This window comes from Chinchilla lanigera, unplaced genomic scaffold, assembly GCF_000276665.1.
Source record: "Chinchilla lanigera isolate Chin_1 unplaced genomic scaffold, ChiLan1.0 scaffold00041, whole genome shotgun sequence".
Classification (NCBI taxonomy): domain Eukaryota; kingdom Metazoa; phylum Chordata; class Mammalia; order Rodentia; family Chinchillidae; genus Chinchilla; species Chinchilla lanigera.
In genome coordinates, this window is record NW_004955442.1 from 729,305 (window position 1) to 751,756 (window position 22,452).

Here is a 22,452-nt window from a genome sequence, read left to right on the forward strand (position 1 = left end):
GCTCCGCATCCCCGTGACGCTGGCCAACCCGGCGGCGTTGCGGCCCCGCTCGACTCCTCCGCCGCCGCCGTCAGCGCCGGCCGTCTTCCCGCTGCCGAGCCCTCGCCGCCGCCTGCATGGCGCTCAGCGGCTTCTGCAGATCCGAGGGCTCCGACCCCTTCTGGGTAGGTGCCGGCGACGCGGGGACGCGCGGGGCTTGGGCATGGAGGCCGCTGCTAGGCGAGGCCGGCGGCGCGGGGAAGCGCGGGCCCTCGGTGGTCGGGCACCCCAGGCACCCCGGTCTCCCTGGCAGCCGCAGGGATCCCCCACTCGCGGGTGCAGCTGATGGGGAGCTTCGGGTGGCTCGGGCCCAGGCAGTCCGGCATGGTGGGGGTGGTGTGGGGGTGTGGGGGTGAGGAGGGCTTGTGCCCGACCTAGGGCTTTGGAGAGAGCTAAGGGGCCTCTCTGCTTTGGGGTTCTCTCCTCCAGTTACTAACCTTCCAGGAGAAGGAGCTGTGGAGATGGGTCCGGGGTCCTGTTCACCCATCTTCTTTTTAGTGTTGGGTCTCCCCCTTTCACTAAAGACACCCCCTTACTGCAAGGGTGAGCTGGGGAGAGTCCCAGACTGTAGAGAGGGGACTTCGCGCTGATTGGATTGGGCTTTACCCCCACTGCTGTACTCCCCATTACCCTCTGTGGTTACATATTTTTGTCATCTTTTCCTTCCTTTCTGCCTAAATGCTCGGCGAGGGGGGTTCAGAGGAACGGGCGGTGCGGGGAGGGGGAGTCAGAGGAGCAGGGATGTCCAGGCCTGTTCCACCTGACCCTCAAGTTTGGCCTGGTACCTGTGGCTGTGCCTTCCTCGCGTAAGGCGGTGAGGCTCCTCTCTGGATTTGCTCTGGGGTTTTCTTCTGAAATGTGGAGTGCTCAGACTAGCCAGGCCTCCAGAGTTTAGTTTCTATGGCTTAATCCCCAGCGTCCCTGTAATGCGATTTGCCCCTTTTGTAGAAGGGCACTCCTTGTCCTGCTGTCTTGATTAGTGGTAAACTCGATAGGCAGATCTGCATACAATTGTGTTTCCTTTTTGTTTAGGTAACTGGAAAAACACCCTGGGTTTTCAGGAGCTGGTGATTAGCATCCAGAAATACCTTCTTGCCCCGTTTTATGGTCCTTTCCTGAATGTTGAAAAGTCACTGTGGAGGGCTGTAGTAGCTGACTTTCTTGTTAGGTGTCCTTTGGGTGGAAAACACACCATACTTTGGTACTCTCACTTTTAAGCCAGTGGGGCTGAGGATTTACCTCAGGGCTTGAAACAGCACTTGTACTTTGCGTTGAGAGCCTGGGAGTGATTGGAGCCCATTGGCAGTTGGATTTAGGAGCTCCTGTGGATCCCTTAAGCCCTGTACCAGGTGTACCATCGACAGGATTATTTCTGCAAGGGTCCACAGGAGGATCTGCCCTTGTGCTTCATGAGTTCTGGAGTAGTTCCTTGTTTATTTCTTCTCCTAAAGTGAGGCAAAGGAAAGCATAAGTGCCTGTAAGTTAGATTCTGTCTCAAGGTGTATTTTACTGATGGCTCCTGGATGGGCATGGGAGTTGAGTTATATCTGAGGTATCCTCTCTCCTCTTGATTTAGCTAAATAGCCCATCCAAGAAACAGGTTGTGTTTTTTTCTCTTCCAAGGACTTTTTGCTACAGCACTGTCAGAGGCCTGAGTTGCGTGTGGTGGTGGTGGTGGTCATTAGTCTTCACCTTTGGCAAGTCTAGCGTCTCCTCCCTATGAATTCCTAGACCTCCTGGATGCCCCAGTTTTTGGAGGTGCCCTGGACCGGGATTTGTGAGTGGGCAGCTGGTGCACAGGAGCCTCCAGGTAGCGGGGAATGTGAATGTAGTACAACACTGGTGGCTTCTGAGTTTTCCAGGGCAGCAGGCTTCAAGCTGGGAGAGATGCTCGGCCAGGTGGGTGACTGTGACTTGAGCAAGCCATTTCACCTCTCTGTGCTCCAGTTTCCTTGTCTGTAAAATGGGGGCAGGAGCCGCACTGTCTTAACCTCCTGGAGCTGTGAGTCAGTGAGTGGCCTCAGCCTGTACCTGCCACAGGGATAAACAGTGGTTATCATCATTCTTTCCAAAGATGAAACTTTCCATTTCTAGTTCTTTGACTTTCTTTGGACTCACTTTTTCTGTTGTTTGAGGGAATGGGTTTGGGCTGTATGGTCCATTTAGCTACTCATAATTTTTTTTTTTTGAGACAGGGTCTTGCTGGCTGACCTTGAACTCACTCTGTAGCACAGGCTGGCCCTGAGATTGCAGCGATCCTCCTGCTTTGGCCTCCTGAGTGCTGGGATTACAGGTGTGTGCCGCCATGTCCGGCTCAGCTACTCGTAACTGGTTCGTCTTGTGACCAAGGCTCTGCATTTAGAAATCAAGGTTGCTGGCCCAGGTGTGGCCCTCTAAAGCCGTGATGGTGAACCTTGTAGAGTTTTCAGTGATAATAAGCAGCTGGCTGGGTTTGTCACTGCTGCCCCTAGAGCCTTGTTCCTTTGCCAGTGTCTCCCTCTAGGGTCCAGGAAATATGCAGGAAAACCAGGAGGGGGAGGGGGTCCGAGGTCCATAGTGAAGGTCCTGACTCCCTGCCTTCCCTCAAGCACATGCACTGAGAGAGAAAGGAGGAAGTTTGTTACCTGAATGGAAAACTGGGGCTGAGTTCCTGGTGCTTGGCTTTCTTCTGCCCTGGGTGTGGCTGTGTGGGTGGTCTGGGGCTGGTGGTGGAGGGGCGCTTTTGTGGCCGATGTTTGAATGATGGTCAGAAAGATGGGTCTGGGGCTTTCCTTGCAAGTCAGTTTTTTAAAAACATGTGGTCATACGACTCAAGCCCCGTATGGAAGATTGGCCAATATGGAAAAGCGGGGAAGACAACTCAGCAGTATAGTGTGGCTGCACAGAGCAGGTGCTCATATCCTTGGGTTCAAATCCTGACCCTGCAGCTCGGGTGAGTTGCTTTGCCTCTGCAGCCTCGGTTTCCCCACGTGGGATAGCGTAGTTCCCATGATGAATAGTGGTAATTCCAGGAGTAGTGATAACTGGAGGAACAGTGAGGGAATCCTTGGAGAGCGCTGTTGCTGAGTGGCCTCCCTGGGTGGATGTTGAATCTAGGGGCCAGAGTGGTGGCCAGATGGGGCCCCAGGTCATGAGGTAAACAGTTTTTGGAGGAGGAGCCTTGGGGGCCTTGGAGAAAATGGGCGCAGGGTGTGAGTGAATTAGGCCTTGCACAGGAAGGCACGGCTGGCTCCTTGGCTGAGACTCTAGTGAGGGGTTGGGGTCCTGAGCTGCCAGCTGACATCTTTGTGATGGTTTTGGAGGTCATGGAACATAATGGTCATGGGGGGCAGGCCTTTGCTCTGTGGACTAGACTTGGGGAGCAAATCTCTCCACCTGCTGACTTACCGTGTCCCAGAGGAGCTTGGACTCCCCCAGCCCTCCCATCTCAGGGGAGGCAGCGCTGTCCTCACAGAGGACAAAAGCTGCAGTGTCCTTGCCGCCTTTCTCTTCCCTTCCCTTATCAGAACCGTCAGCAAATCCTGTTGCCTGGTCCTTCAAAATGTATCCGAATCTGCCTGCTTCCCACACTCTCCCATCAGCTAGTTCCTGGATTTGAATGCTCACCCACCAATGTTGTCCTTACTCCGCCCTTGACCCCTGCAGCCTGGTCTCAGCCCAGCTGCCAGAGGGACCCTGTTAAAATGCACATCTGATCTGCCCCTGTTCTGCTTAGAACCAGGTAGCTGCTCCCCATTTTCCTCAGGGTGGAAGCCAGAGGGCTTACAGTGGCTTCTGGCCAGGCCTTATCCCCTCTTGGACCTCATCCCATGCTGCTTTTTGTCTCATTTTACTCCAGCCACACTACTGCCAGGCCTGCTCCTGCCTCAGGACCTTTGCACTTACTGCTTCTACAGCTTGGAGTGTTCCTTCACCTTCATATCTTGATGGGCTGTCACTTACCTCAGGCAGCCTTTCCCTGACTCTGCTACTTCCCCTGCATGCAAAATTTTCCACTTCACACTTCATAGCTCTTACTGCTTCCTTATATATGCGGTATTCTATTTCCACCAAAAGGCCAGCTCTGCAGGGACAGGGATTTTGCCTGTCTATGGCTGTAATCTCAGCAACTAGGAGAGTACCTGGTACTTAGTAAACACTTGTTGAATGCATGAATGACCAAAAGCTCTGGGATGGCTTGCAAACTTCATTAAAACCTCTCTAGAGATGTTCAGGGTGAAATGTCACCTGTTGAGGGCAACTAAGATAAAGCCCTCCAACTTCCATGTTGTCCTGCTTATGTTTTGTCTTGCAGGGTCTCCCGTATGGTGTTTTTTTTTTTTTTTCTTTTTTTTCTTTTTTTGTTTGAGACAGGGTCTCACTAAGTAGCCCATACTGGCCTCAAACTTGTGGCGATCCTCCTGTCTCGGGCTCCCAATTACAGGTGTGTGCCACCATGCTCGATTTTCCGTGGGATTTTGCCTATCTCTTTTCCCCAGACCCAGCACCTCACACACTGTAAGTGCAACCACCACTTGCATTTGAGTGTGTGAGATACATGTTCTAAGCTGGGATTTCCATTTAGCGCATCAGTGACCTGGCTTGGCTTTATTCTAATTCTGTGAATGGCTGTAATTTCCAGTATTTACTAATGGGAAGATTTCACAGAAACATCTAGATTTTGAATTTCTGAAAACTGGATGACCAGAGCGCATTGGGCTTAGCTGGAGCTGCCCTCTCAAGGATAATTTGCTGCAGTCCTCACCTCTTTTTACTGTCGCTTTCATTTAAGGCCAAGTGTCATTTCTCTGTTTCACTGTATTTTCTCATAACTGGTCACCCTCTGTCAAATTTGACTCCCACCTGATTAGTATTTGAATCAGCATTTTGGTAGCTACTCTAGGACCCATTTAAACTGGCTAGATGTTGTTGTTTCTTTGAGACAAGATCTTGCTATGTAGTCCAAGATTCTCCTGCCTCAGCCTCCCTGAGTGCTCTGCTTTTTTTTTTGGTGGTGCTAGGGGTGGAACTTGGGGCCTCATGCATGCTAGGCAAACACTGTACCACTAAGCTGCATCTCCACCTGTATTAATGATACAGTCTAGCACCTTGGTAGGAGGGGAATGGGTGAATTAATTATTGCGGCTTGAGGAATTTGGAACAGGAGTCTAATTTGTATGTTGGTTCCAGATTTTCACAGTTGGTAAGGCCTAACTGTAGTTATCAGATCTTAATTGTTAGTAAAAACTGTAGCTCATAAAACCATGCCTAACATCTTGCAAAAATAAATAAATGGTTTGGGATAATAGAGGTGACATCCTGAGGGATGCTTCCTGCCCTCAGAGAAAAAAGCCAGGTGGTGTCTGCCCGGTGGAGGTGTGGGCCTGCATTCCTCCTGAGGGCTGAGCAGGGCCTTGGAAGGTCCTGTATTTCTGTATTTCGGGCTGTGGGGGCATGGGACATGTTCTCAACCTTGGCCCTGTTAACATTTGGGCCAGATTATTCTTTGTGGTGTGGGACTGCAGGCTGTTTGGCTCTGTCCCTGGTCTCTGCTTACTAGATGCCAGGAGCACCTCCGCCTGATGTGACAACCAAAAATGTCTCCAGACAGTGCCTGATGCCCCTGAGTGGGTGGTACCACATGGTTGCTGGTGTGGAGGAACATAGAGAAGAAATGTGTAGTGAGACTTCTGTCCCCATCCTGGAAACATCCTAAGATTGTAGGCATAATTGGCTTCCTGAGGCCTCTGGAGAAGCTTAACGACAGGGTAAGGAGGTTAAACTGCAGTTAGCCTCGGGAGGAACCTGCAGACCCCAGGCTGATGTCTGTCGCTAGTGAAGGCTGTGTCTTCTACTCTCATCCACTGTTCTGACTGAAATGTGGGACAGTTTGGTGTCACCAGGGAAAATGCCTTTCCTCTGGGGCCAGCTCTGAAGCTCTGCGCCTGTACTTTAAACCCCTCCAGGATAAGGACATGATTACAAAGTGGAGATTCGACCTGAGTGTTCACCTGGCTTAACTGGGGTTGATGTCCAGCGGGGATGGCATCCATCCCGTGATCCTCAGTTTGTAATTGAGATTTTGTGGAACCTTTCATTTCCCTGTCTGTGAGAACCTCAGGCCACCTTTTATAGTCTCTTTGGGTAACTGCTTGTTATGGACGCTCTGCTCATTGAGAGCATTTGTTGAGTGCCTGTGGGTTTTTATTTTTCCCGGTGGAAAACTTGAGTGTGTTGTCACAGTCACCTCATTCGTTCTTATACTTGGCTATTTATTCCTGACTGAGCGTCTGCCGTGTCTCAGTACTGACCTAGACCCTGAAGGAGGGTGGGAGCAGTGAGCAAACTGACAAGACTCACGTTCCCATGGGGCTTGCACTGGGGATGCCCTAAATGACTTCACGTCATGGTGGCTGCCACAGAGACCTACACCAGACAGAACTGGGGTGGCTGCCAAGTACCACAGAGCCAGGTCTATGATTGATGCAAATATATGTAAATGACCCAGCAGAATAAATTCCCTTGCAGGAAATGGCCAGGTTGAAGCCTATTTGTACTTAGAAGTTTGATACTTAATTGCCAGGTTGCTGGGGAAGTTTATGTTCCCACTAATGGACCCACCAGCATTTATTAAATATCTGTTGTGTTCCTGGCATATCAGCCTTGAGCAAGCTGGGAATTGATCTGGCTTTGGTTGATTTTCTCTATGAGAGGGTTTTGTCCAGTGAAGTAAAAACTTGAATTGCAGCAGGTTTAGGTCAGGATACTAAAGCAAGAGTGCTTTCGGTTTGATCCAGTTTTTAAAAGATGTGTTTAAATTTTAAGCATTTTTTGACTTTTCTATTATTTTAAAAAATGCTCTTAAATCAACAAAGTGTGGAAAGCTGTACTCAGAATCTCACCGTACTGATGTCATTGTGATTTGCTGTTGCCACATAAATATTTTAGTTTAAACATAAGGATTTTCTTATTACAGAAGTGGTACATGGCTCATTGTGACAAGTAGTTTGAACGTTCTACTCTCTCAGGCTAACCAGTAACTAAGGCATTCTTTCATTTCTTGTGATTACATAAGTGTTTATAAGGTTAACTAATCTATTTAAGTCAAAATAGATTATTTTATAATAATTGCTTTTTTTTTGGCATGGTACTGAAGAATTGAACCCAAGTCTTTGGGTACGCTATGCAGTTGCCTTACCACTGAGCTGTACCCAGACCGTTTTACTATTTTTTAATTTAACATGCCAGACTTGTTAAAATATAGGTTAAAAAAAAAGCTGGCTGTGGTGGTGCACGCCTGTAATCCCAGCACTTGGGAGACTGAGGCAGGAGGGTTGCTGGAAGTTCAAGGCCAGCCTGAAGTACAGTTTGAGACCCTGTCTCAAAAAAAACCCCAACTTTGCCAGGGATATAGCTCAGTGGCATAAGCACCTGCCTGGCAAGCACAAGGTCCTGAGTTTGATTCCTGCTACCAAAAAAAAAAAAAAAAAAAACCCAACTCACTAACCCTTTATAATAGTTGGATGATATTCCAAGTTATAAGTTTGCAATAATTAATTGAGCTATTTCCCTATTAATGACTATTGTTTGGATAGATTTCCCATTTTTCTGATTCCAGTAGACAGTGTAAAATTCTTGTACATGGGTCAAAATTACATAAATTTTATTTTCAATAAATATATGCTGTTTATTTTCCAAAAAGTTTGTAGTAAATCCATTCCCAGTGACAGTTAATTCCCATTTCTTGGCATAATATCGAGCCCTGAACATGACCAAATTTAATTTGCTGGGTAAAATGATAGCATGTTTTTATCTCCATTCCCTTGTAGTAAGAAGCTGAGCACTCCAAGACTTATGCTCCAGTGATTTGTGTGTGCTTTTCTGTGCAAACTTTCTGTGTTCTTTTCGAGTATGTTAGACAGGTTAGGTTTGTTTGCTTGTTTATTTGTTTGTTTGTTTTTTGAGACAGAGCCCACTACGTAGCCCAGGCTTGAACTTTAATCCTGCTTCAGCCTCCTGAGTGTTGAGATTACAGGTGTAGTGACTCTGATTGGTTAATCTTGTTCCTGTTAATTTGTAGGGGCTTGTGGTACATTGGGCCTTGTCCTTTGGCCTATTATGTATATGGTAAGTGTTGTGTTACAGGTCACTGTTGGTCCGTTGGCATGTTAACATTGGAGTCTTGTCAATGTCTGTATGATTTTGCAAGATTGAAGCTGTACCCTTTTGTATCTTATGTTTTTCTTTACTGTTGTAAGAATTTTCCCATGTTCCTGCATAACCTTTAATTATACCCTTAGGTGTCCATTCATAGTTCCTTGTATAAGTGGACTACAGTTTATGTCATTATTACCTGTGGTTTGATATTTAGGTTGCTGTGGCGGTTTTTCCTTCTCCCCTTTTTTTTTTCAAAGAAAATATTTTAATAGCTATCATACAGATACATGTAGTGTCTGTTGGCTTATTTTCTTAAAACACATTATCAGGAGTGGAATGAATAGCTCAGAACATTTAAAAGGTTATGCTCTAGATTTTGCCTTACATATGTTGCCCAAAGGAATTACTCTAGCAGGGTGGCAGAGTAAATGTGGGCTGGGCTTAGCTCAGTGATACAGTTCCTGCCTAGAATTCACAAGGACCTGGGTTCAATCCCCAGCACCATCACCATCAAAAAGAAAAGGAGAAAACATAGATGTGACAGCCTATTTCTTTCATTCCTCCCATCAGCCCTGTAAGGCTGGAGACCAGTGGCCCGGAGGAAAGCTGGAACCAGCCAGCATTGAGAAAGTTGACCCTTGGTAGTTATAATTAGGTTGGCATATCTGAGAGTCCTTGATAAGGCTTCATTAATTTATTAATCCAGGGCATATTAGTAATAGGCATATGTTAGATCAGGATCTCTCTGGGGACTGCAAATGTAGATTTTTGTTTTTTGTTTTTTGTTTTTTTTTGGTTGTTGTTTTATGGTACTGGGAATTGAACTCAGGGCTCTCTGCTGAGCTATGTCCCCATCCCTTCTTGAAAATTTTTAAGTTTTGACATAGCATTTCGCAAAGTCACTAAGTTCCCAAGGTGAGACTCAAACTTCAGTCCTCCTGCCTCAGCATTCCAGAATGCTGAAATTACAGGCATGTGCCACCTTGACCAGAGGGACTACAGATGTAGTTTAATGGAGCTAATCTTTTACCTTGGTCTTACCTATCTTAGTTACTTTTCTCCTTGCTGAGACAAAATACTCAATGCCTGAAGTTGAAGAAAAAAAACGTTTATTTGGCTCATAGTTTGTGGAGGTTTCAGTCTGTAGTTGGCAGGCTCTGAGACAGGATGGTGTGGCAGACAGGTATTGCAGAGGAGAAACAGTTCATGATAGGCAGAAGGTAGCAAAGCAAGCAAGGGGCAAGACAGGCCTGTTTCTGTCCCTTATATTATATCCAGGCTCCCTAGATTAGGGTGTTGCTAATCCAATCAGTGGACTGATTTAGTAATCACCTAGTTCCTAGTAATCCTAGTTCCCTTAATCCCAGCATTGCACCATGAACCAGTCACATGCACTAGATCCAGCCACCTCTGAAAAAGCCCCACCTATGACTGCATGAGGCTCTGGGGGCTATCTAGACGTAACATCATCCCAGATCTGTGGGGTCTGGCTGGCCCCCTTCATACTTGGTGTTGGGGACACAGTTGGCCCGTCTCTGGATAGCTACACACTCAGTGGAGGAGGAGTAGGAGAAAGCGCTCATCTCTGGGTCGACTCTCTTTTTTTCTCCAAGGGTCTATGATAAGAGAGAGATGCAGCCCCAAAAGAAAGCCAAGGAGGGTAGTATTGTATGGCCGGGGTCAGTGCCAGGTTCAGGAGCCTGGGTTTGAAAATGGTCTTGCCTTTTCCCAGCAAGCAAAGTGGGCCAGTTACTTACCTTCTGAGGGCCTCAGTTTCCTCATCTGTGAAGTAGGTGTCATGATCCTGCTATATCTGCTGTGGGGAAGAGAAGAGGTGAGTCATAGAGGCCACTCAGCATAGCAATGTGTAGCACATAGTGGGTGCGCAGCAGATGACAGCGGTGGTTATGAAGGAGGCGGCGGGACAGGAGGGACAGTGGTGGACAGTTGCAGGCTGTGGAGTGGAGGTTTCTGATGTGGTGACTGTCTTTTTGCAACCTCTGGGTCCATGTGGGCCTTGGCAGAATTGAGACCGAGCCCAGCTGAACATCCTGATTTATTCCTGATTCACATGGGGATGTAGACACCTGTGTGAGCTTCAAAGACAATTCAGGTCAGTGTAACCAGTGGTTCCAGGGTGTCTTTCTGTAATATGTCCAGGTCTAAGTGACCTGTGAAGAGTCGAGTAAAATAAGTGTTGGGTGTCAGCTCTGAAATTGGATTGATGTGGGGAAGTTTATTTGCAGGTTTTACTGTGGTTCAGGATAAAGGAAATCTGCTCAACTACCTAAATCATGGGTCGTGGGTGTGAGCCTGGCTGTGACAGCTCTGAGGAATGTGTGCTTTGGGAAGTCCCAGGTTTTCTGATTCTACGAATATGGTGGAGTTGAATTACTTAGAGGGGCTTCTTTCCTCTTCCTCGTGCTTTCCTTCGTCTGATGTTGTAAGAGGGACACTGTAAAATACAGAGAAGCAGGCATGGTAAAATGTGAAAATCTCCCATCAGTCCATTCTTGTAGATACAATCTTTTTGACAGATCGGCGTATGTAACTTTCAGTCTCCCTTTCCCACCAAAGCTCCAATTCTTATTTTAAAAAATAAGAACGAGCCCCGGTAAAAATGTGTTTTTTCTTTTTATTCTTTATTTTCATTGACAGTGCAGTGATGAACTTTCAGTGATACAGACAGCTTGCTGTGGCACAAGTGCCGTAGGTTTCCCACCACTGGACTGTGCGTCTTGCGCAGGAGCCATTTTGCATACTGAACAGGTAGTTACTTGAAATGTAAACATGAGCCTAATTAAGTACTTTGCTAATAACTGTTTTGTCTTGAGGCAGTTGGTCACAGCCTTGTTTTTTAACTGTTGCTCAGAGAGGTCCTGGGGAAATGTGAAGGGAGGCTCGAGTGAATGGGTGTCTTCAGCCCTCCGAGGTGCTCTTTGTGGGACATAGAACCTGTGCAGCTCGCCACTCCAGGCCCGTGAATTGGTCTCATGGCCTAACTCATTCTTTTGAGACCTCCAATACAGTGGCTTAAGATACAAGCTAATTTCCCAAGTAAAAATCTCTGCTGCTATGGTAGTGCTGTCAGGGGCCCCAGATCCTCCTAGCTTGTTTCTCTGCTGTCCTTGGAACAGACCAAGATTATAGACTCTGTGTACACACCAGCCAGGAAAAGGGGAAGACAGGGCACTGCCTGGAAGCTGCCCTTTCTTCTTCCTATCCTATTGGCTGGTAACTAGTCATATCTAGCTGCAAAGGACACTGGGAATTGTAGGTTTTTTTGTGAGTAAGCACATGCCCAGCTGTCCACTGCAAGGAGATGAAGGAGAATGGATACTGGAGAATGGAGAACAACTAGCATTTAACACATAGGCAGAAGCAGAAGATAAAATATTCTAGAAAGGGGAAGCAGCTGGAGAAACAGCAGCTTAGAAGACCCCAGTGGCTGCAGGTTGGAGAGGAGGGGTACATAGAGGCTGAGAAATGATGTGTAGGACTTGGATGCTCCAGGATTGTTTCCCTTCCCCATCTCCTTGCTGTCCATTACTTTAAGACAGGAGTTCGTTTGGTTTTTGTTTGTTTTGTTTTGAGTCCTGAGGATTTAGCCCAAGGAGTGCTGAGTTATGTTCTCCAGTCATTTTTATTTTTAAGCATCTCACTAAGTTGCCCCGGTTGCCTTGAACTTTTGATCCTCTTGCCTCGGCTTCCCAAGTATACCTGGGATTATAGGCAACCACATGTGGCTAACACAGGAGTGCTTGAAATGTAGTCTTTAAAGGCTGATCCCTTCTCAAGTGTTGAAAAGAACTAGCGATTAAAACTGTTTAACCCTTGTTTCATCTCTCTTATCCTGTGTGCTTGGTAAGAGTTTATTTTCATAAATAAAATAACAGACACTGAGAATTACTGTGTCAGGTAATTCTGTGCTAAGCCTTCTCTGAGTATAACTTTAGGTCTACAGTAATGCTGGGTAGGTACACTTATGACTCTGTATTTAGATGGGGACACTGAGGCACAGTTAAGCTTGCCTGTAGTTCCACAGCTAGCAAGGGGTGTAGGAGGTACAATATTTAAACTCAGATTGTGACCTCAGAGCCTGTGGCCCTTGTCCCTTCTGGGTTTCTCCTTGGTAATTTGCAGATAGTCCTCATGATTATGACATCTATATCTCAGCTCCTATCTTAACATTTGGCTTCAAGAAACAGAAAGCCAGGTTCCCATAGCCTACACATGATGGCATTTATTTATTTACAGGTCAGGAATTCTAGTTTCAGGCACTGCTGTGAAGGCTAACATTTTTGTCATTTGCATTATGTTCGTCTCAGGCTTCCAAAATTGTCGCTGCAGTTCTAACCAACAGCTGTAGCTTCATGATTGGAGCAGGGAAGTATCACACCAGCAGAAGTCTTCTCAAAAGGCCCCTGTATCACATGACAGACTTCTGCTCATGTCATCTTGGCTGGGACAGCATCACATAACCACCTAGAGCTGCAAGGGAGGCAGGAAAAGTGGGTTTTTCTGCTTCCCCAGCGGGAGGCAGCAAGGAAGAAGGGAGTTGGATAAGGCTGTTGTGTAAGCGTGCAGCAGTACCTGCCATATACTTACACACTTCTTTTTAGTCAGTTTGCTTCTTTTAAGCTTTAATAAATTTGTCCCCAAAGGAAGTTTTATATCACTTTAAAATATCTGTGAAGTCAGAGCTTGGTCATAGTCACATGTCTACGTAGTAGCTGCTAAAGTAGAGAAATTGTCCCATCCGTATCTGCGGAGAACAGGCGCCAGCACCTCTGTCAGATACCAAAATCCCCAGATGTCCAGGTACCTAAAAATGGTATAGTGTTTCCATGTACGCTGTATACATCCTCCTGTAGACTTAAATCATTTCTAGATTACTTGTAATAGCTAATAGAATACCAATAAAATTTCTGTCCATGTTCACATGCAATTTGTTTTGTTTTGCTTTTTGAGGGAGGGTCTCACCATATAATTTAAACTGGCTTTGAATTCATTGTGTAGTACAGGCTATCCTTAAACTCACAGCAGTCCTCCTGCCTTAGCCTCCCAAGTGCTGGGATTATAGGAATGTGCCACTATGCCCGATATCAGATGGAAGTTTTTTTTTTTTTTCAAATATTCATTTGATTGAATCTGCAGATACAGAACTTACATGTGAGAAGGGCTATGTCCCTATTTTTAAAAAGAGAATATTCCACCAACTGCCTAGAGCAGTGGTTCTCAGAGCTGGGTGCTTTTACCCACAGGGGATATTTGGCAGTGTATGGGAACATTTTTGATTGTCACAGCCAAGGAAGAGGGCTGTTACCGACATCTAGTGGGAAGAGGCCAGAGACAGTCTAAACATCCTACAGTGCATAGTACCCCACTCCGCAACAAGACACTGGCCCCGAACATCAGTGTAGCTGTCCAGACCTGGCCTAGACATGGTGCTTGTGCTGTCGGGAGCATAGGTTGGTGGTGTTTTGGGTGATGCTGTGATTTTCCAGTCTTCCCAAGCGCCGGAGAAAAAGGCTGTCTTGCTCTGGGCAATTGTGTTTTGCCCTGGGTAACTATCAACCAGCAAGACTTTTTTTTTTTTTTTTTAATACGGGGAATTGAACTCACAACCTTGAGCTTACCAGGCAGGCACTTGTGCCAGTGAGCTATACCTCCAGCCCTAGCAAGACGTTTTTTACCTGTAGCCTCCTTGTTGATTTTCGAGGTCTGTTCTCTCAGGTAGTGTCAGATCTCCGCAGTCATGTGATGTGGCTTAAGATATGCACCGTATAGAAATCTGCGAGGGGGCTGTGCATGGCCCCTGAAGCTGAAGTGATTGAAATAATCGCCCTTTCCCAGACAAGGCCCATCCAAGTGTCTGATTCGGAAAGAACACAGTGCTCGCAGAGAGCAGTTCTCTCCTGGGGCCAGGAAGAAGCTGGTGCCCACATGCTTTGGAAAGGACTGTGCAATGGTGAGTAGGAGATTTTATTGCCATATTTCTGCCTGGGCTTGGCAAAAACAAGCTGGCCTGGGCATGGGCCTGTGGAGACAGGAAGGCAGCTGGCAGGCACAGGTGATCAGAGATCAGGCTGTAGGCAGGTTTCCCGAGCTGGCCTAACCCTCTGCTGTTACTCTCGTCCTCTCCCTTGTAGCTAATTGACCCTTTACACAGCTAGGACAAAGGGTGGGTGGGTGTGTGGTGATTGTCTTGCTTCCTTGAAGTAAGGGGATTTTTCATTTTTCCTTCTAGATTCTGGAAACTTTGCCTCTTCCCATCTCTGCATGGTGCGTCTAGATCAGATAAGAGGCCAGACTGTTGATGCAGATGTCCTGCATTTCATGGACCTCAAGAGGCCTGCCACTGGGACACCCATCCTAGTTTTAGGGATCTTATGCTGTAAAGATATGGCCAGCCGTGTTTATAGGATGAGGTGATTGTGAGATACAGGCTGATGTCAGACATTAAAATAGGAAGAAACATAGTTCTTAGAATTACTGCATTAAACATGGTTCTTAGTGTTAATAGCTTTCTCCTTCCCTCCTCTCCTCTTCCACCATTCCTCCTTCTCTTCTTCCCTTCTGGGTATTAATTCCTATGTTCTTGAAGATCCATGCTAAGTACTAGGGACATGTAGCATGGTGAATGAGACATCTACCGTCCCTTTCCCCTGGAGACCACAGTGGTGAACATGTTTAAAGCAATGTGCGGATCCTGCATCCTGAGCAGTGTAGCCCCTGCTCAGATCCTGGTTCTGCAGCTCTAGCTTTACCTATCTGTGCCTGTTTTTTCATGTAAAATTGGGCTGAGAATAGTGCCTGCTTCATAAAATTGTAAAATTAGATGAGTTGCTATGCTCTTAATTGCTAGCCCTATTACTCTGATTTGTACCAACACCGTCATTTTGTAGCATGGCGATCCCACCAAGAGCTTTAGCTGTGGTTAACTTCTGGTCCTCTGCATAACTTGGTTCCCTTGGCTCAAGTCCAGAGGCTTTTTAAATCTGTGCTTCAGATGTCACATCTGTAAAGAAGGGAACAGTAATAGTACCGATCTTGTAGGTATGTTGTAGGGAATTAGGTATTCCTAGGTGAATTGATATGCATAACCTATCTGGAACCATGTCAGGGGTATCGAGGGTTTTGTGATTGTCCCAAACCTCTTGAGAAGGAAGGTGAACCCTCTGCCTTGAACATGGCTGTTCTCTTATGATCCAGCTCCTGGGCCTTCATAGCTCTCAGGGAGTCACAGATGTTGTCCTGGATACAGTTCTTGTTCTGGTTTCAACATGCGGCTTCAAAGATGATGGCCAGAGGGTAGGACCCCCAGGGGCCAGCATTGCCACCTCTAGTGAAGTGCGCCACCGCACCTGGCACCTCCTGCTTTTGTTGTTGAACTCGTATATAAAGAGTTCCTGTAGTGTGCACCAGGTGAACTGAACAAACACCTTCCTGCTTTAGAGAAATTACAAGCAGGGAGGAAAAAGAGTCTTAGGAGGGAGGCAACTGATAGCAGACACTTCAGGACCCATTCCTAAGCCCCAGGGGCTGTTCTTGACAGTCCTTTAGGTGAATACTTTCATCTCTACTCCCACCCTGTGTGTGGAGGTTGCAGTTATTCCCATGTTGCAGATGGGGAAATAGAGGCAGTAAGAACTGAAGGCTCCTAGCTACTAAGTGGCAGAAGTGGGTTTGAACCTAGGGTGTCTGTCTGGCGTTACCCTTGCTGCTGAAGGAAGCACACTGGCTTTGGCCCTCGTGACTGGAGGTGTGGAGGCTGAGAGGGGGCTCAGCCGGGAGAGGCCTCTGCCTCCCAGTGGCATGTAAGGTGGAGGGGAAGCTGGCCAGGCCTGTGGGCAGCCTCGAGGTGGGGAGGCTGGGTGGCTTTGAAGCAGCAGAGGCCTATGGAGCTGGGGCACCAAGGCCAGGGAAGGGGGGTCCTGAGTTGAAGAGGGACCTGAGGATCCCTCCACAGGGCTGGAAAGGCTGTGGGTGATGTTAATTATTAACACTCCTGTGATTCTAATTTGTCTCTGACACTACAAAATGTGTTTCACTTCACCTTCAGACAGCCCTATGGAGTTGACAGACCATCACCGCCATTTTATGAAGGGAGAAACTAAGGCCCAAGTGTGTTGTGACCTGCCCAAGGTTGCACAACTCACCTGTAGCAGAGCTCGGTTAGAAACTTGGGCTTTTGACCCAGGTTCCAGGCTCTTGGACATAACACCATCTTGCCACCATGAAGGGCATGTCCAGGTTGCCATGGGTGCCTCCCAGATCCCTGGCCTGAGGAATAGGAGCACCTTAGGGTGGGGAAGGGAGGGAACCTTCCCTGTAGACTGTGTCCAGTGATAGTGCCCAATCCTGGAGCAGGGCAGAAGAAAGTGAATTTCCTGGGTAGCTGGACTAGTTCTGACAAAGACAGTAGTAGCACTATGGTGGGAGGGGCAGCGACCAAATTCAGCCCTTCCTGAACCACTCTCCTAGCTCTGAGTGTCACCCCTGCAGGGAGGTGAGTGGTTTTCTTTGCTTTGACACGTAGGGAACTGGAGTCTGAGAGGTAGATCAACTCCCTCAGGCCACAGAGGAAGTGTTATACTGGGCTGGAGGCCAGGACCGCTGCTCCGGACACCTCACACATCGTGGCCTGTCCTGCAGCACGCCTGCTCCCACCTGTCCTTGCAGTTCCTGTGGAGGCCATGGGAGTGGCACCTCTGGAAGGGACCTCAGTGTGGGAGGGGTGGGCCGATGCTCCCTGGCGCCTAAATGCTCTGGGCAGGGGTGCACGTGGGTGCCATGGGGCTGTTCCGAGGAGTGTCTGAGGATGGCAGTGAGGTCCCTGTTTCCAGTTCTTAGTTGCCTACAGGGGAAAGCTAAGCCATACACCTTCTGTCTGGATTTTATAATTCCTAGAGTTCTTTTTTTTAATTTTAAAGAGAATAGAAACAATAAACACCATATAAAATTTCAAGACAAGATGATAGGAAATTAACAATATAGGAAATATAACAATTATATTGCATATTATCTTCAAAGTAGTTGCTTAGATTACCAGATACAGGCATGCAAAATTGATCAAACAATATAAGCACTAACTGCTCCTTTCAATGGACTAATAGAAATTAGTACAATTATCTTAGCTATCTTACGTGTGTGTATATATATATATATATTTTTTTTTTTTCTTCCCTTCTTTTCTCCTTTCCCCATCCCAATTACTCTTTCCTTTTGAGCAGTTTCTTTCCCTTTCTCATAGCTATTGTACCTTTTGGATCTTATTTACTCTTTCAGCTTCTCCCACTAGGGAGACAATACGATGTTTACAAATTTGAGTCTGATTTATTTCGCTTATGAGTATGGTCTCTAGTTGCATCCATTTACCTATAAAGCTTCAAGTTTATCTTTCTTTATAGCTGAGCAATACTCCATTGTATAAAAACACCACATCTTTTTTATCAATAACTTGGTTGCTGGGCATTTGGGCTGTTTCTAGGATGTAGCTATGACACATTGTGCTGCTATAAACAGCAGCCCATATGGGCGCACATGTATCGCTGTGTACGATGTTTTCTGTTCTTCTGAGAAGATACCCAGAAGGGGAATAGCTGGGTTGAATGGGACTTCTAGTTCTAGTTTTTTTGAGGAATCTGTCCCTTAGACAAAGGACTTCTAGCTAGAGCATATAGAGAATTAAAAAAAATCAGGCCCCCCAAATTTAAAGACCCAATCCAGAAATGGGCATCTGAGATGAATTCCTTGAATTCTTGCTGCACTGTGGTGGACCACCATTTTCCTGGTGGGAATCCTAATTGAAGCTTCCCTTTCTTTAGGCTGACCTGTCTCAGATGTGTACATTTGTCACTGGGTCCTCTCTTGGCTCCATTTTGTGCAGTACTTACAGCTCTTGGTCTTGCCCTGGGACTGTTCCCTAATTGCACCTTGTGGGCTGAGGTAGGAGGTTTGTGAGTTTGAGTCCAGTCTGGCAATTTAGTGACTTAGTGGGACATTGTCTCAAGAAAAAAAGAAAATGAAAAAGAAAAGCCTAGGCAAGGGTGTCTATCATGTGCTCCCAAGTTCCACGTATTGTCAGGTGAGTGATCTTGTTCCTGTTGTCTCAGGTGGCCGTGCAGGGCTTGCCACCCTCGGTCAGCCTGCCTGAGTGGCATGGACCTCTTCCCTTCGCAGCTGTACAGCCTGGGACGAGCCCTGCACATCTGCACCTTAGCTGCTCCCTCTGTGAAGCGGGAAGCCTGTGCCCTCTTCCTAGGGTTAGAGTGAAGACGAAGCCACTTGGTGCGTGAGTTTCAGTTTACAGTGGAGTCGTCTTTGCCCTTGGAGGAGGAGACAGTCCTTTCCTTCACTTTGTGAATTAGGCCCTCTCTCCCAGACACCCCTTGCCATGTCTGTGTATCCCTTTGCTGACACTTTGTGCTTCTGGTATCTTCATGATGGCTCTTTAGGTAACTGTCTTCCTCATACTCAAGAGTCTAAACCTGTGTTTTAGTACTGGGGATTGAATCGAGGGCCTTCACACTGAGCTACATCCCCAGGCCCCCACCCTGTTCTTTGTTCTTTAGCAAGACAGTGTCTTGCTAAGTGGTCCGGGCTGGGCCTGAACTTGTGATCCTGCTGTCTCTGCTTCCTAAGTGCTGGGATCACAGGTGTGCACCACCACACAAAGCTGAGTCTAAGCTGAGTCTAAGCCTCTGGAGGGCAAAGTGTAGATGCATTTTTTTCTGGTTGGAGTCCTGATACAGGTGGGGCTCAGCAGGTGTGTAAGTGATTGGATGGGCCTGTGGATGGGCTTTCAGGGTTGCTAGGCATTGGAGGCAGGGGTGCAGCCAGATGGAAAACTGTTGAGGCAGCCTGTCTCAACTGGGGATGAATTATCCCCCAGGGGGTCAGGGTAGTGATGATGTCTGCAGACATTTTTGTTGCTACAGCTGGGGGTGGGAGGGTGGCTACTGGAATTTAAGGGGGTGGGGGCCAGGGATGCTGCTCAACAGCCTAAGGTGCAGAGGACAGAATCAGCTGGGCTAAAATATCCATAGAGCTGAGGGTGAGAAACCCAGAGTTAAGGGGACATGGCAGACTAAAGCATTGCATTTAGAAGTTTTTAAGCAAATGCAAGTACATATTAGTTTGGGTGATGCGGTCTCTTACTGAGATGAGGAAATGTGTGTTACTGATTTTTTTTTAGGAGGATATAAGGTCCAGCACATATGTGAAATTGCTCAGTGTCAGAATGACCCAAGGCCTTACTCATCTTTTCTTTTAACAGCTTTATTGAGACTTATTTGTGATTTATGTATTTAAAGTGTGCAGTGAAATGGCTTTTGGTACTGTATTCACAGAATTCTGCATCAACACAGTCAGCACTGGGACTTTTTTTTATTCAGGAATATTTTATATTTTCAAAATATTTAGGAATAGTTTAATTAGAAAAATAAAGGCAATGGGATTATCAGGTTCTAAAAGTATCCATGAATTAAACCACACTCCCCTTAAAAAACAAAACCAAACCTTAAATCACATTGCTATTAACCTTTCTTACAGTAAAGAATAAAACCAAACAGTGCTGAAGTACAAAAATCTGAAATTCTGAGCATGAAAATAATTTATCGATTAGACATTTGATTTATTCAAGCATTAGGCCCACAGAACACAGCTATAGAGTAGGGAAAAAAATCTATCCTGCGCGGGCATCATTTCAAATTTCCTGGGGACAGTTTGTGCATTCTGTACTATAGCCTCACCCTAAAACGTCCACATGTGGTTGTTGTGGATTAATTTTTTAGTGAAAGGACATGAGAAATTGTGTGTACACCCACATTGGCAAATACCATTAGTGATACGAGTTTCAGCAGCATTCTTAGGCACAATAGCACTGCCTGAAGTGACACTGTTTGATAAGCAAAGAAAGGACTACCATTAAGTATAATCTTACAAATAAGAAGAATATATGCACTTTGTCAAGCATTGGGCCATTTTTATCTTCCTACTTACGGGCCTGGGTTTAAAACCTGTGGGGTTGCATGCCTGGCACGGTCACAAACCTTGACTGTGCTCAATTTCCATTTTGTGGAGGCGCATTCCGGTGTCTGTCACGGATTCCTGAGGCACTTTGAGTGTCCTTCCGGGACACTGCAGCAAGCCTGGAGGAACAGCAGCCTGAGCATTCAGTGCCCTGGGACAGGCGGTGTGTGGGGGAGGAAGTGAGGTCTGGAAAAAATGATGCATGAAATAAATAACCTGAGCTCAGGCCATAGGAAATTTTTGGCTACTGCCTTGGACAGTGCAGTTTTACATAGTTTACTTTATTAAAACTTAAATGTCCTATAATAACATTATATAGTATAGTATTTATAGAGTTATAAACTGCCAGGAATACATACACCTTCCTTTAGTGCTGCTTGAAATATGAAATTCCCGTGAGGACCTCCGGGTTGCTATTTATCATTGTTTTTCCAGACCTCAGCATGTAGCTCCCAGTCGGTAAACCTCACCTGAACACTTTTCCTTGTTTTCTGCGCTCAAGGCTTAGGAGTTATTAAGGGGTGCCTGATTATCTGAGGATCAGGCTTTCCCTTGTTTGTTTTAGCTTAAGAAGCAGTTGCTAAGGGAATTCACTGGGTCATTGTTTGGAACAGCCGAGCACACACCAGGCCCTGGGTTTGATGCCCAGCACTCTAGGTTACATGAGACTTGAGCACCCAGAGATTTCAGTGTCTTGTGTGAGGTCTCCCCGAACAAAGCCCCTGCTGGTACCGAGAGACAACCATATGTATTTTTAGAAACTAGAATCATATATTACCTATTAAGGCAGAATTTAAGAACAAATTTTCAGTGGCCATCACCTCCAGCTCCTGTGGTTTAGGAGGCTTTCCTAAGCTGCCCCTGTGCAGGATGGGTGTAGAAGCCCAGACTTCTTGGAGCACAGGCTGTCAGGCTCAGTCTGACTTCAACACAAAGGCACAGGGCATTAAGGTTTAAAGGGAGTGACACCGAGTTGAGCACAGAACCAAACCTTGTGTCCCTCGCTCTACTTTGATTGCCTCCTTTATTTGTTTCCTGTGGCTGCTGTAACAAATGACCACACATTTAGTGGCTTAAAGCATCTAGAATACAAACTGGGCATGGTGGCAGAGGTTTGTAATCCCAGCACCTCAGGAGGCTGAGGCAGGAGGATCATAAGTTTGAGCCCAGCCTGGGCAGTTCAGTGGCTTAGTGAGACTCTCCTTCAAAATACAAAATAAAAAGAAGGGCTGGGTGTGGCGCAGTGTGAAGGCCCTGGGTTCATATTCTTTTGGGAGCCTGGTCTTTTCCAGCTCTAGAGGTTCCTTGGCTTGTGGCCCCATGTCATTCTGTCTTCTGATTTTGTGGTCACAGTTCCCTTTCTGACTGATTCTCCTGCCCTTCTCTCTCCCCTTATAATTCCCCTGTATTACCATTGGGACCATGTGGATCATCCAGGAGTCTCCCCAGATTGATACCCTTAATTATGGGGCCTCTTGTCTTGTAAGGAAACATAGCCCCAGGTTCTCAGGATCAGGATATGGGCATATTTGGCAGTGTTTGCCTGCTTCCCTTGCTCAGCACAGTTCCTGGTCTATGCTAGGTGCTCAGTACAGCTGTGTTTTGTTTTGTTTTGTTTTGTGGTGGTGCTAGGGATGGAGCCTACAGCCTCACATATACTAGGCAAGTCCCAGCCCTTCTTTATTTTGAGACAGGGTCTTGCTAAGTTGCCCAGGCTGCTCTCAAACTTGCCACCCTCCTCTCTCAGCTTCCTAAATAACTGAGATTACAGGTATGTGGCTCCATGCCTGGATATACTAGCCAATCTTTATTGAATAGAAGAATAGATCACTTGGTGAGACTGAAGAACGTGGCAGGGACAGAGTTAAGAGGTGGCTCTGGAAGTAATAATGAAAATGGTATATATTTGGTACCTAGTTTGCATTGGTCAGAGCTTACTGAAGTGCCTGTGTGCATGTCAGTATTCACACTTCACAGAGGTGGAGACTGAGGGCTGGTTGCCCGCCTGGATCACCTGGTGGGGAACTGCCTGATAGGGTGGGTTTGGGAGGCTGGTCAGGGCGGGAATTCTGTTAACATGGGGTTCTGTGGCCGTGACACTGCTGATGTTTTGGCTGTTTTTGCTGCTGGGGACCATCCTGTGCATTCTAGTTGTTTAGCAGCCTGAAATGCCAATAGCATAGCCTCCTTTCCTCGGTTGTGACAACCAGAACCCTCTCCGGGTGCTTTGAACTCCCCTGG

General features: G+C 46.7%; 1 protein-coding gene across 1 annotated transcript in view; it reads left to right on the forward strand.

Annotated features, from left to right (window-relative positions):
• Window positions 1–17: 17 nt before the first annotated feature.
• Abcc1 (ATP-binding cassette, sub-family C (CFTR/MRP), member 1) overlaps window positions 18–22,452 on the forward strand; it is a 129,505-nt gene continuing 107,070 nt past the window's right edge. Inside the window, exon 1 of the mRNA XM_005391080.2 lies at window positions 18–164. Within this exon, the coding sequence (XP_005391137.1) occupies window positions 117–164 (48 nt within the window). The 5' untranslated portion in view covers window positions 18–116. The remainder of the gene's footprint in view (window positions 165–22,452) is intronic.